The 15,044-nt window shown below is 42.8% G+C and overlaps 1 protein-coding gene across 1 annotated transcript; it reads right to left on the bottom strand.

Moving 5' to 3' along the window:
* Positions 1–5,788: 5,788 nt before the first annotated feature.
* On the bottom strand, positions 5,789–14,035 carry nelfb (negative elongation factor complex member B). The gene is made up of 13 exons (XM_057033713.1): positions 13,627–14,035; positions 11,354–11,514; positions 11,173–11,272; positions 10,274–10,504; positions 10,014–10,199; positions 9,789–9,901; positions 9,359–9,461; positions 8,520–8,615; positions 8,268–8,410; positions 7,513–7,619; positions 7,160–7,301; positions 6,913–7,021; positions 5,789–6,644 (listed from the first exon to the last, which is right to left on the bottom strand). Exons 1-13 carry the CDS (start codon positions 13,726–13,728, stop codon positions 6,483–6,485), a joined length of 1,755 nt encoding a protein of 584 aa, XP_056889693.1. The 5' UTR covers positions 13,729–14,035; the 3' UTR covers positions 5,789–6,482.
* Between the last annotated feature and the right edge of the window lie 1,009 nt (positions 14,036–15,044).

The raw sequence follows: 15,044 nt of genomic DNA, 5'->3' as shown, positions 1-15,044 counted from the left end.
CAATAAGGTGCAGGGGCGTGTCTGACCCACTTTTACAAAGATTTGTTTTAAAAATCTATTTAGTTTTAAAGCTCGTCTCCAAAAAGGTGGAAAAAAGTTGACTCCGTAGTTGTTTCAAAAAGTTATAATGACAAAATAAGGCAACGCAACACTCCAAAGGTATGACCCGTGTTCTAACACTGACTCCACCCGCCCCCAGGCCGGTTTGACTGCTCAGTCAACACAAACACGTGACGTCATACATATTCGCAAAAATCAGCCATTAACTTTGCTGCCCCAAGTCACTCTTTTTCTATATGTTATCTAATTTGTTTCTAAGCCAGTGTGTGTGTGTGTGTGTGTGTGTGTGTGTGTGTGTGTGTGTGTGTGTACGTGTTTGTGTGTGTACCACATTTACAGCGTGGTAACCCTGGTTCCCTATCATGGGGGCCACTGACAGCCCATAAAATAATACACAGGTGACATTTAACAGGTGGCAGAAACCAGCATACAATAAAATGAGATACGAATCACACTGGAAGATACAACACAACCAAAAATCAGGCTTCGGCCGAGGTACCTCCCCCAGAAAACACATAACAAAGAAACTGATTAAATTTTTAAATAAATGAAAACAGCAGCTAATACTAAATATATGTGCGAATAATAAAGTGGAGTAATCAGTGTGTCCATCATCATGCAGTCTTGAAACTGAAAAGGTTTGGTCCAGCTCTTCTTCCATCAGCTGTGTTGAAACACTGAATCATGAATTCAGGATGGAGGCTTGTCTCTTGAGAGGACAGTGGCCTGCCAACTGGATGTGACCTGTTCCCACATTATAGGGTTGGCAGCACATCTGTTCAGCAAACGGTTGGTTGGCGAGCAGATCAAACAGTTTGATTCTTGTGCCGAGGAACGCTACATAATACAGTTTCAGGCCTGTAAATACCAACATGGCAGAACTAGTGTGATGAATCAAATCCTCTTTTACTGAAATTTTATATTTAATAGCTCCGTTGAAATGGCAAAATCCTCAACAAAGAGCCTCTTTAGGACTTGGCCAAAGACAAGTTCATCTCGTCTGTCCCTCTTTGGGTTCAGCTCTCCAGCCATAATATGCAGACTGTGAAGGAACATTAAACCATGGATGAGGAGAGGAAATCTCTGTTGAGGCCACCTCATAGAGCTCCTTCAACTCAATATGCTGCATTACATCCACTTGGAAATGTGAACTATTGTACTTTTAAAGATGAAGAGGATAAAGGTTTTTTTTGTAAGGCTTAGGATTTTTTTACAGGCAGGAAGTGCGGGCTGCACTCGCCAACGGTAAGCACCTCATCTGTAAAACCTGGTTCATATTTTTTGTCAAACACTCCTCTCCTATGGCAAACTTGTTTTCTCTGTACATGGCCTTCACGTAATGGAAATCCTTTGTTATATGGGGCCAAAGCCACAGAGGTCTGCTTTTCTGCCCCCCATCCTTCACTGGGCTGTACAATCTGTCTACCCTATCGTAACGTCCAGCGTGTGCAGATTAAAGTTGGCCTTTCTCATAGCCATTTACTGGAGACCTTTTCCGAGTGAAATTTTCTTTATATATGCACTCTTGGGGCCGCACTTCGCCTTTTGTTATGGACAGTATTTAAATAAGTAAGAGAAAACAATATCAAGTTCTTACACCCCCCCCCCCCCCACACACACACACACACCCAGTCCCACCCTTTTCCCGTGACTAATTTACATTTGACACCCGGGTGACTCTGAGGCATGGGTCTCCATGTTGTAAGTGCCTTACCGTGGCTGCTCGGTGGAGATGTTTCAGCCTCCACGGTGGAGCAGTGAGGGGTTGGCAGTCCAAAGGAGATGTTTCAGGGCAGGTGGGGCACTTTTCAAACCCCGGGGAGGCCTCTCACCACTCTCGCTGACCAGAGATATTTCTTCTTGGTGAATTGTCACTGGAGGGTGAATTTGGGATGGAAGATGGAATTGTCCATCAGCTACGTGGGCTCCAGAATATCTCTAAAGTTTTATTTTCAGGTCTATTTAGCACCACGTGCTAAGGTAATTAGGCTATGCTTTACTTACTGGAATAAGGACTATCAGGCTTTGCTCTGGTTTATCTACAGAGACCTTAAAAACTATGAGAAACACTATTAAATGAAAAGACATTTTGAAAAAAGGTAATTGAAACAAACTATCAGGGGACTTGTCTGTGAAGGTTCTCAGTCATCCAGGTCAGGTTATTTCTGGTAGTTGTATAATAGTAACTGGACTGTTGAGCTTCTTGAAGATGTTTCACCTCTCACGAGGCTTCACCAGTTATAACTGACTGTTTCGGAGTTCCAGGCACACTTCAGGAGCCATTAACACATTTGGAGCTTCAGTCACCTGGTTGTTGGTTGCTTCACCCCTCCTGCTGGTTGCTGAAACTTCCCTTGGTACAATGGGGTTCGTTGGTAGCCATGTGTGAACGGCCTCTTCTCCTCCTGGGGAGGTTTATCAACACTGTAAACAAACTCTTTACAATGCCCCACTCCTCCACTCCTGGTGGTCGCAGACATGTGACAGAGGCGTAGGGAGCTGCAGAGACAATACCAGCGGCTCCCACCGGCCACCACCAGCTCACCGCCGTTTTATATATAGAATATGACCATATTGAGTTCATTTCTGTTCATGCATCTACAACGTCCTCAAAATTTTTTGTTTTGTTTTGTTTTCTGCCGATCCGGGTCGCGGGGGCAGCAGCTTCAGGAGGGATGCCCAGACAGCCCTCTCCCCGGCCACTTCCATCAGCTCTTCCGGGGGAACCCCCAGCCGCTCCTGAGCCAGGCGAGAGATGTAATCTCTCCACCTAGTCCTGGGCCCGCATTGTTCCTCCTCGATCAGAGGTTCGACTATCAGTCTAATCCTCTTTTCCAGCACCCTGGCATAGACTTTCCCAGGGAGGCTGAGAAGTGTGATCCCCTTATAGTTGGAACACACCCTCTGGTCCCCACTCTTAAAAATAGGGACCACCACGCCGGTCTGTCAGTCCAAGGGCACTGCCCCCGATGTCCACACAATGTTGCAGAGGCGTGTCAACCAGGACAGCCCTACAACATCCAGAGCCTTAAGATACCCCGGGTGGATCTCATCCGCTCCCGGAGCTCTGCTGCCGGGCAGCTGTTTCACTACCTCGGCAACTTCCGCTCCGGAAATTGGATGGTCCACCTCCTGGTCATCCGACTCTGTTCCACCTTGAGGATACGTGTTGGTAGGATAGAGGAGCTCTTGGAAGTATTCCTTCCACCGCTGGATAATTTCCCCAGGAGACGTCAGCAGCTCCCCACGCACACCTAACACGGTGTGGGCGAGTTGGCGCCTGCTGCCCCTAAGGCGCTGGACAGTTTGCCAAAATCTTCTCGGAGCAGACTGAAAGTCTTCCTCCATAGCCTCACCGAACTCCTCCCACGCCCGAGGTTTTGCCTCCGTGACTGTCGCGGCTGCAACCTGCTTAGCCAACCTGTACCGGTCAGCTGCTTCCAGAGACCCACAGACCAGCCATGACCTGTAGGCCTCTTTCTTCAGCTTGACGGCTTCCCTCACCTCTGGTGTCCACCATCGGGTACGGGGATTATCACCACGACCAGCACCAGCGGCCTTGCAGCCACAGCTCGCAACAGCCGCCTCGACAATGGCGAAGCGGAACATGGCCCATTCAGACTCAATGTCCCCTACCGCCCTCGGAACACGATCAAAGCTCTGTTGGAGATGGGAGTTGAAGACCAGCCTGACGGGTTCCTCCACCAAGCGTTCCCAACAGACCCTCACTAAGCGTTTGGGCCTGCCAGGTCCGCGCGGTGGCTTCCACCTGATCCAACTCACCACCAGGTAGTGATCAGTTGACAGCTCTGCTCCTCTCTTCACCCGAGTGTCCAAAACATATGGCCGCAGATCAGCTGACACGACTATAAAGTCAATCATTGACCTATGGCCCAGGCTGTCATGTGCCATGAGGACCGATGAACAACCTTATGTTCGAACATGGTGTTAGTTATGGCCAAACTGCGACTAGCACAGAAGTCCACTAATTGAACACCACTCTGGTTCTGATCGGGCAGACCGTTCCTCCCAATCACGCCTTTCCAGGTCACGCTGACGTTGCCCACGTGAGCGTTGAAGTCTCCAGCAGCACGACCCAGTTGGGACACTGTCCAGTGTCCGTCCTAGATCCTCCAAAAAGGGTGGGTACTCTGAACTATTGTTTGGTGCATACGCACAAACAACCGTCAGAACCCGTTCCCCGACCCGAAGGCGCAGGGAAGCAACCCTTTCGCTCGACCGCAAGAACCTCAACGTCAAACTAGAGAGTCTGGGGGCAAGCAAAAAGCCCACCCCCGCTCTCTGTCTCTCACCCTGGGCAACTCCAGCGTAGAAGAGTGTCCAACCCCCCTCAAGGACTTAGGTTCCTGAGCCGACGCTATGCGTGGAGGTGAGGCCGACCATATCTAGTCGGTAGCGCTCAACCTCCCGCACAAGCTCCAGCTCTTTCCCCGCCAGAGAGGTGACGTTCCATGTTCCAAAAATCAATTTCCATAACCGAGGATCGGACCGCCAAGGCCCCCGCCTTGGTCCGCCGCCCAATCCACACTGCACCGGACCCTTCATGCTCCTCCTGCGGGTGGTGGGTCCACTGGAGACGGGAGTGTCCACATGGCTGGTTCGGGCTGGGCCCGGCCGGGGCCGATGGACGTAGGCCTGGCCACCAGGCGCTCGCCATCGAGCCCCAGCCCCAGGCCTGGCTCCAGGGTGGGGCCCCGGTAACCCTCAGGGCCGAGTACGCGGCTTCCCTTTTAGATGTTCCATGATGGGTCTTGAACCATTCTTTGTCTGACCCTTCATCTAGGACCAATCTGCCTTGGGAGACCCTACCAGGGGCAAACTGCTCCGGACAGCATAGCTCCGAGGCTCATTAGGGTATGCAAACTCCTCCACCATAATAAGGTGATGGTTCACGGAGGAGGTCCTCAAAAGATCTGACGGTAAAAAAATGTTTCAATGAGATATTCAAAGATTAAAGTCTACAAAGGCTATAAATGAGCATGCAGCAAGAATCGGATGTTTGTTACATCTCAATAAAATGACCTTTATAACTCCTTTTTTATATGCTGCTTGTACTTGTACTTAAAAATCAAATAAAACATTCCAGTTTACGTCTGCATTTTGACAATATACAAAAAAGGATGTAAATTTGTTTTAATCTTCAGTTCCATCCTGTAAGACAATGAGCAATGTTCAACTTAAATTTCCTTATTAAAATCAAATAATCACAATTAGCGCTGTTTTCATTCATATGGCCATGCAAAATATTTTGTAAATTAAAATAAATATGTGTTCACTTATAATGCAAATCTTGAAAATAAATAAAAATATCCCGACAGAAATACAAGTGGTTTGTTATAACAGTCAAAAACCACCAGCCGATATACAGCCTGGTGCTCCTGAGTCACGTCTATGCCCCCTAGATATATTGACTCTTATATAATGAGGTGCTGGTATTGTTATTTTTCTCCCAGATTATTTAAATCATTGTCTTTTTTTGTTGTTGTCACAGTGAGGAACTTTTGGTTACCTTTAGGATAACATGGTGTGAGAAACAGAAGTCTTTATTCCCTCCTCTTGGGATCTTCGTGAACAGCAACTGTGTTTTCCACCTGAAAGACTGAAAAATTACCACCGCTGATGCCATGTTGACTTAGCTTTTAGTGTTTTGTGTTTTTGCATTATGCCAAGTGGGGCAGCTGAGACATGATTAATTACAATGCTACTGTAGACTGTATCTACTTTAATAAATTCAGATTTTCTCTTTTTATTGTTGTGAGAATGGAAACATCCCCTGATAACTAACCCTGAAACTGTTGTGTATATTGTCGTACACAACGGCTTTTGAACAGATTGTAAAGGAGGATCAATAAGAGCAGATTATAACATTTAACTCACATATATACAGTATGCATATGTTACTGACATCACATAACTGGAGAGTTCAAAACAGGGAGTGTGTTGCCAACCTACAACACACATGAAAACTCTCAGGATGCTGCTGGATCTACACAAGATGATGATGAAATCAACATCAAAGTGTTCCTAACACTAAATGGAGAGAACAGGAACACAACTGTACTTTTTATAATGACATTTACACAACTGTAGGAGTTTTAGTGAGGTAGTCAGATCAAACAGGTTACTGAAAGTTCCCCTCCATATAACGCAACATCCATTTTGTATCAATACAACAATATTACACATCATATTTCTAAATAAAAATTTATTTACAATATTGATGCACTCTTGACAGTTGAAATACAATGATGAAAGAACAAGAACAAGGCAAGAGCAATTAGTCAACAAAGAACACAGAGTTAAGAAAAGCAACACGGCCCTTGATGAAAAGGAGCCATTGGCAGACCTTCAATTTGACACTCCTAAAGCTGGACGCCCCTATCAATGACATTCACAGGGCTTCAGAAGGGTGTGGTTGGGGCGGAGGAGGTGGTGGTGGAGACAGTCACAGCGTGCAATCCCAAATCCAAGGATGGTTTTTCTTCTAGTACAGGAGAGCTCTTCTTGTGGGCCTCCAGTTTCTCCATTAGTTTGGTATACAGCTCCTTCAACTGCTCACTGCTCTGTGGTCAAAGGTTACAGCGTCACACAGTGCACCTCAAAATACACACGTTTTAGTCATAGATTTGGCACATGTAATTAAAATGAGGTTAATTGGATCTATAATAAACTAAACTGAATTGTCAGGTTAAAAAATATGTTTTTATGCAGACAAATTATTTACATAGTGGTTGCAACAGCGACTTGTGTTCACGTTAGTGCATCAGCCGCCACAACATAGTCGAGTGCGTGTGTGCGTAAGAAAAAGATTAATTAATTCATTAAGCTAACCTGTTTAGGGGGTTCAAGAGTTTTTATTAACGACTCCATGTAGGATGGCGCCACCTTGTGGTGAAGATGCAATAACATCCGGAGGATGTGTCGGTGTACGTTCTCTTTACTGGAAGACAGAAGAGTCACGGACATATCCGATTTACAGTAATACGTGGATCTAGTTGAAATGTCTTAAAAGAAAAAAATAATTATACTTTTTGCATTTACACCTCCATTAAAGCAGAGTATATGTGAGACGATTTACCTGGAGAAGGAGGTGAGAAGGAAGTTGTCAAACACAACTGAACAAAAGTCTTCTGATCCAAACTCATCAGACAGCAGAGTAAGGTGTCCTGTCAGCAGGTGCAGGAAGATGTCCCCAAATGCCATATCATTATAGGTGTCAACTGTGGAAGGAGAACAAACGTTCATGCCGCTGTCTCCAGAACAGACGGGTTGATCACACAGCATTTTATTGTATATGCTGAGTATTGCTAATGTATGTGAGACCGGCGGCTGTTGTGAGAGGCAACTTTATTTAATTAGATAAAACATTTTTTTCTGTTTCTATAGACGACATTTGTTATTCAGTCACCATTCAAGGAAGTTTACACTCACCTAGAGAAGGTAGGAGTCTCTGCAGGGCATTCTTGTTCCTCAGTTTGGCAATATGGAATATATAATAAAGACCCATCTCACAGGCTACCCTGTTTTCCTGGAGGTACCTGGCAGAAACACATGACTTTAGAGCTTTGGAAATCTGAACACGCTTGATTTAAAGCAATAATTCCTGACTAGGAAGCTGAATGTATGGGCCAGTTATACCATTGATATGTCATTTTGTGTGTGTGAGAGAGAGACAGACAGAGATAACAGATAGAGAAAAACTCGAGACAGGAAAGAAAGGCAGTACTGTACTGGTTTAATGAAGAAATACCAAAACTATGAACTATGTGCTTTCTCACAGAAAATAAAGGTCCAGCATTGATTGTTCCAATGTGAAACAGGACATTTATGACAGCGCAAGCTCTCTTTTGGAAGCTCTCTCTCTGTTCACACTGAAGTTCGTCCACTTCAGCTTTGGCAACAGAGGACATCATTGTCTGTTCTGCTTCATCCTAACCAGGGACACCAACATACCAGTACGTATGTAATCTAAGGTTTCAGCTGCTTCTGCATGGCTTTTGTGCATCTGTCTCCTGCCCTCCACTTTTACAGATCTCAGTGTTTCCCTCCTATGAGGGCAAATTTTTTTCAGAATGAAACTGACATAAAATTGGAACTGCATATCAAATAGACAGAATCCTGTAGTAGCTCAAATAAATCTATCAGTTATACTCAGGAAGTGAGGAAGAAAAGTGTCAGTTCTTCACCTGTAGAAGGCATCTGGCAGTAAGGTGGGATACACCTGTGAGCTCTTCTCCTCACTAGGAAGCTTCTGTTCCACGGTGAAGATGTTGTCATCAACAACTACTGACATCATGGCTGGCAGGAAGCGGGTCACCACCTCGAGATCCTGACAGCACCAACACAATAGCCCAGTTACACCAAAGATCTATATTCACTGGCTCAGACATTGATCCTATATGGATTCATTTAAGTGATTTTTTTTAAAGTGCACATACCAGACGAGGCTCTTTGAAGACCTGGCTGTCAATCATGTCCCACGCCCCCTGCCCTAGTGACAGCATCCTGAGTAGCAGCATCAGATCTGGACTATCCTGCTCAAATACACATATTTCAGCTGTATGTTGATGGAATGGTGGTACTTTTTATATTTTATTTCAATTTTATTTTATTTTTAAGAATGTTGCACATTTCTTTGTTAAAATTAATGACTTAATTTTTAACCAGTTTGATAAGGACCACATTATTATATTCTAAGTCATGAGCTGTAGACTTGTGCAACTCAGTGTGCAATACATTAATTCAATATTGATGCACTTTGTGACTTAGGAGTAGGAAGGTAAACAAACTACATATGGATACAACTCAACAAAATATTAAGGTGGACCATATTAAATATCATTCCATTATTTTATTTTTTAAATCCTCACATTACACTCAAGTCACATTTGATGGATTTGTATGTTTAAATAAATAAGCTGGTGCTTCCATCCAGGGAAGCTGGACTTCTATTTTCTTGTCTGAAGAATTTATTTCGTCTTTGGTTTAAACAAGTTTCAGTGTTGTGAGCTTTGCTATCTCCTCCATATAGGCAACAGCTGATGCTGGGTTCCCCGTAATAGTAAATATTTCTTTAATTTTCTATTTTCAAGTCAACACTGACTTCACCGGATGAGACTGAACATTTTGTCTACCTCTGTATATTGGCCCAGTGATGAATAGCTGGTAACTTGTTATGTGCTCTGATCTACAGTCAGTGCTACTTTTTTTTAGATTCTGACAACAATAAACTGGTTAACAATCTCAACAATTAAGTGTTATCTGCACTCAGGCTCACCCTGGGTAAAGCATCCTGGCTCAGCAGCTCTTGCAGGTTCCTCATGATACTCAAGACCAAGGTATTACAGGCAAATGGGTCACACAGGATCATGGAAAGGTCTCTGAAAAGGATAAACATACAAATTCAATACGAGTTCAACAATCCAATTCAACAAATTCCTGAATGGTATGTAATTCTGTTCTGAGCCTGCGTTCAACAAACCAGAAGGCTTGTCATCAATGTCTGCATCTGCTAATCCCAGGAAACATTTTTACAACTACAGCTGTTTCCAAACTACAGAAGATGCTCGATGTTCTATATAAAGGTGTTTTGAGAAAAGCTGCAGTTTTTCTCTCTGAAGATTGAATAACTTAAGTAAGTTAAATCATTTTCAGTTTAGGAATCCCAATAATGGTTGAAAAAAATCCCTCAATCCACTGTTTCTCACCCAAGAACTTGCTCTTGTCCTTTTTTCACCCCATCCAGGAAACCTTGCAGCTCTCTGGCACGTTTTCCATCCACAAACTTCTCTCTGATGCAGGCATCTAAACACCAGGTGAACTAAGAATACAGTGAAAACACAGATGAAACTGAGTTAAACACTATGTGCAGGCTTTGGGTTCATTTCAGTGTTCCTAAACCGTCCCTGAGCGGATCGTCTCTGTGTTCTGACCTTATGGCAGGGGTCCACAGAGCAGATTTCAGTGATGTCGAGATCATGAAGAGACATCAGCAGCTCCGCTCTCAGCGTGCAGTAGTGGACGTTACGTGTTCGCAGGAAAAGCGTCCTTAAAAACTGCAGTACCATATCATAGAGCTTCACGTTTTTGCCAATCATCTGGGTCAGCTTCAGGACCACCTGCAACAGCCATAACATTGCTCCATACAACAAGTCTCCAAGTCTGGGTACTGCGGCTCAGACGTCAGACTCACCTCCCCTTGACGCCGTGTTTTTGGAGATGGGCTGAAGAAACTGTGCAGGACGGAGACGTCGTTGCTGAAGAGAGCTGCTTCCTTCTCCACTATGTACTGCTTCAGGAGGGGGGAGACCTCGTCGCCAAACAGAGCCTGGTTGTCCTGCCAGATCTGCCGTTTCACTTCCACAGCACACACTTTATACAATTCCTTGTCGGCCATCACAATCTTCAGCTTTTTCTCGGGCACCTGCAGCGGGAAGCACAGCTCAAATGTTATTTGATGCAAAGGCAGATGGGCAAAGATGATGACATCATCATCAACAGATAATCACCAGATAAGAAACTGTCAGCACAAAAGAAAGGAAAAGATTCAAAGTTCTTGTTGAACATTATTTCTATGTCTAAAAAAAGTCTGAATAGCTGGCAATCAAAATTTTTAAGCTTTTCTTTCTTTAATCTACACTAATGAAAATAACAATCAAATAACCATAAACAAGTAAACATTCTTCAATAGCTCTAATATCAGCTCCACTGAAAATACAGTAGTTAACGTAAGTTAACCTGTATGTGTCCTAAAAACGCATCACGCAATAGCCCAGAGGGGTATAGTCACAGTCAGCATCATGAAAAATCATTTCAGGTCCTTTAATCCTGTAAAAATGAATAAAGAACTCTGGAATTTACCCATTTCTAGCTAAGATTGCTTATAGACACATACTCTGATGCATAAGTGTAAGTGCATAAGTGTATACCAACATATAGATCACAGCAGAGTCCCCATATTCTGATAACACAGTAAGAGTCAGTTTTGCCATTGATTTTCGGAGCCACACAGCTAAAAATCTATCCCAAATCACAAATTTTGTTACTTGTACACCATTTTCCACCAGAGACAGAGCTCTGACAAGCACTTGCCTTGGGCAGATGCTTCAGCACCTGCATCACCACCGGCTGAATGGATGGCATTTTAACAAGAGGAAAGCTCTTTTCCAGCAGCTCTTCGAGTTTGGAATATCTGTTTAACACAATGAGGTAAAGATCAACGACAAAATTGTTTCTACCACAAAAAAAGGGTCTACTTGCTATCGTGACACACCTGTCTGCCTCCTTGCCCTCTGCAATGACGGCAACTCGCTCCATCAGATTCTCCCGAAGTTCGTCAAAGACAGACTGGTGGAACTCCAGGCGAGGGGTTCCGTGGAGATCAAGGAAGGGCAGAGCGGACTGGAGGGTCGGCAGCAAGATACCATTCTCCATCTGCGGTTGTGACATCACCAAGCATAAATCAGCCGTTGCTGCTTTCATTAACATTTAAATGTAGGAGGACAGTCTCTAAAGGTGCAAAGGTACTAGAATGGTTTGAATCCTTTTGTCCATGCATATTTACATTTTGGCTGGAAAATATTCAAAACTTAAAGGAATTAAGTCATTAATTGGTAAGAAATTGCCTGAAAACCAATCCATAATTAATTAATCATGAATACAAAAAATGACTAAATTGATTCAAACATACTGAACAATAAAATAACTTAAGTATAAATGTATTAAATGATAAAATGAACCAAAATATTGAAATCATGTCACTTATAATAGTAATTGTAATACAATCCAAGCATTTCTTTCTTAAACATGGAGTCCATCAGATCAGCAACAGTCTAGTAGGATACACCGAGCATTGACAGTCTCATTTCAAGGCTGATGTGCAGAGGAAGCTGCTGATGTTACAAATGACAATGAGAATAAGGATTAGAAGAAAGCGAAATAAATCTTTTAACAAGGGCCTTTGGTGGACTTCTGTACTTGGCGTGAAGCTGCCGAGTAGGAGTGGAGGAATTATTCTGAATACAGATCAACTAGGGTACATCAGGAAATATTCAACACAGCCCTTATAATGACTGTCCCACTGACCACCTCCTACACCACTGGCTGCTGTTTATGCTGCTGTTCTCACCACTGAAGCAGGTTCAGCTCCCATTGACAGAGAATTGTCCCAATTGAGGGGAAACCCATATCCATTTTAGAAGAAAATATAAAACAATGGATTCATCACAGTCCTACTGCTGGTGGAAAAGTTAAAGTTGGTCAACAACATCTGCAGGTGGATCTGCAACTTCTTGACATCATGCACCACAACATGCATCACTTTCACCCGACATTTTCATGACAGCTTTGATCTTTAAAATCGATTTGGCATCATCAGTGTGTAATTGGGAGAAAATATCGTGAGAGGAGTGGCTCAAACTGCCATATACACTACTTCACTGGGGCCAATCATGGTTTTTCGTACTGCTATGCAGATGACACCCAGTTCATCCTGCTATTTCCCTGTAATATCTGTATAAATGCAGAACAACAACCTCTAACTGAATCTTGCTAAAAATAAGCTCTGGGTTTTCCAAGACAACCACTCCATTCATCACAACATTGACATCACACTTGACAGCTTGTCTCATGCTTCTTCCAAGGCTGTTTGAAGTCTTGGAGTCAGGATTGGTGATCAACAGACTTTTTTGATCATAGAGCCTCAGTCTAAGTGGTTGTGCCTCTTTTGCCTTATTCAACATCAGAAAAATCATCTGATGGCCTTCTAACACGTGTGCTGAAGCTGCATCAGATGGTCCAGAATGCAATGCACATCTGGTCTACCAGTCCAAGCAGACCTGCGTCACCTCACTGCTAACACAGATCCATTGGCTCCAATGAAGTTCAAGTCACTAATGCGGACCTCACCATGGCAATCATCAAGACAACTCAGCAGCTTCTCTCTCCCTCCACTCTGCACATCAGGAAAACACGTTTCCGTTACACACAACCAGCGTTGACAGGGACATCGCTGAAAGCATCTTGTCAGACAACGCTAAAACTTTAGCAACATGGCTGTATCTGCAGAGCTACTTGCACCACATGTCCCAAAGGCACACTCATATTGACAACCAAATCATATTGGTCTCAGAGATCATAGATGTGTTGTAAAACAGCAATAAATAATTAAAATGTGAATTAAAGTTTTTAAATTTAATGATGGAAAAATATTTTAACTCATTTAGGCAAAAAAAGTAATTTGTGTGTTCGTTCGTTCGTAAACAGGACATCCTTTGGCATGCAAATAGTAACAGTGGTAGTATGAGAATTGGGGATTTTTCCGTACAAACTCTTCAAACGCTTGTTCACTTTGAATTAAACAAAAGTAAAATATGCAACCCCGCCATGTTAAATGAGAGAAAACTGGCGCTCAATAGTTACATCAATAGTTACAAGATTTATACAGATTCGGGTATTTAAATTGTACACATACTATGGCTAGAACAATGCATCATTTTAATCAGCAAGAGAGAACATTTATCCGAACAAATCACAAACTGCCGTTACCTGAAACTGATCGATAGCTTTAAGAGGGTCTGGGCAGTTGGTAAGAGTTTCTTTAAGATCATCGCCGTTGGATATCCCGAGCTCAGGTAATCCCGCGAACATTTTCCTTATAAGCAACAACTTCGAGATATGTGCTTGATTTTTTTTTTAAAAAATAAGCTAATTATAATTGATAATTCTAAAGATCTGCTCCGAAACAAACAAACACAATAGTGTTCGCTGTCAAACCATATTTCCTGCGACGCGTAGCCGTGAAAACATTCCGCCAGAAACATCAACCGCGAATATCGTTCTACCCTTCTATGTCACTGGATCAATGGACAACTTTTTTGTAATTAATGTAACATTAAATGAAAAAATAAATCGACAAAACAATCGACAAACTTTTTTTGTAATACACGTAACAATAAAGGGGAAAAACATGAATGGACAACGGTCGCTGCACAATTTAAACCCGGAATTCTACAATGTCGCCTCTGCGCATGCGCTAATTTGCCCGCTTGCGTGTACTGTATATCAACATGATTTCCCCCTTTATTTATATTAAACAGACAAGACAACGCACAGCAAAATAAACGGCTCAAGTAAAGTAAATACACGTAAATGAATAGAAAATGGAATAATCAATGATACAAAAGAAAATTAGAGCGAACAGACGGGTAGGATTTTTCCTATATTCTGAGCAGGCATCCTGGTGTAGGACAAATAGGAAATTACTCCAAATTGTCACAAATGTGACACACACGGGGCTACCAAATTGTGCTGCAGTATAAAAACAGACCAGCAGGTGTCAGCAGAGCCTTTTATGTTGTTGCTTCTCAGGTTCAACAGCAGGTAGCGATTTAATCGTTGGTTATACTGGAAAGAGGGACCATCATGGAAAAGAGGGCGAAGGGACACCCAACTCTGTGTCAGCTTCATAAAGGATGCTGATGTTCTATGGGAAATAATATGAGTTTCTTATATTTCCATATTATTGCATTCTATGTTAATTTACATTTTACAACATTTTTGGAATGATGGATTGAATTTTCCACCACTACCTCTTATCTGAAAATACATGTTTTATTACTGCCTCCGTTCACAAAGTTATGGAATCACTTTAAAGATTCAACCACTTATGTTAACTAAACTGAATATCCATACAGTTAGATTCCTAAAAAAACCTTTTTGACACTATTTGCTTCTCAAAAGCAGCAGATTTCTTATTTATTTGAAAGCATACATTCTTTGTAAACTTTATATTAACTCTAATATAGTGCTACACTTGTGCCCTGGTTTGTAACTGCAGTTGTGTAAAACAAACATGTTTTATACAGATGAATGAAAACAGAGACTGCTGTTGCTGAGGGTAAAAGCATAATTTTTATTTCTATACACACCACTAAGAAGGTCCCAACAGGGAAAAAATCTTTATT

This window comes from Takifugu flavidus, chromosome 5 (assembly GCF_003711565.1).
Source record: "Takifugu flavidus isolate HTHZ2018 chromosome 5, ASM371156v2, whole genome shotgun sequence".
Taxonomy (NCBI): Eukaryota; Metazoa; Chordata; class Actinopteri; order Tetraodontiformes; family Tetraodontidae; genus Takifugu; species Takifugu flavidus.
This window is presented reverse-complemented; position numbering and strand designations above follow the sequence as displayed.

Coding starts and splice junctions, on each gene's coding strand:
- nelfb (XM_057033713.1), bottom strand. CDS start 13,728: ATGTTCGCGGGATTACCTGAGCTCGGGATATCCAACGGCGATGATCTT. Junction 8,616..9,358: donor GCCAGGATGCTTTACCCAGG/GTGAGCCTGAGT, acceptor GTATTTGAGCAG/GATAGTCCAGATCTGATGCT. Junction 8,411..8,519: donor TCTTCAAAGAGCCTCGTCTG/GTATGTGCACTT, acceptor TGGTGCTGTCAG/GATCTCGAGGTGGTGACCCG.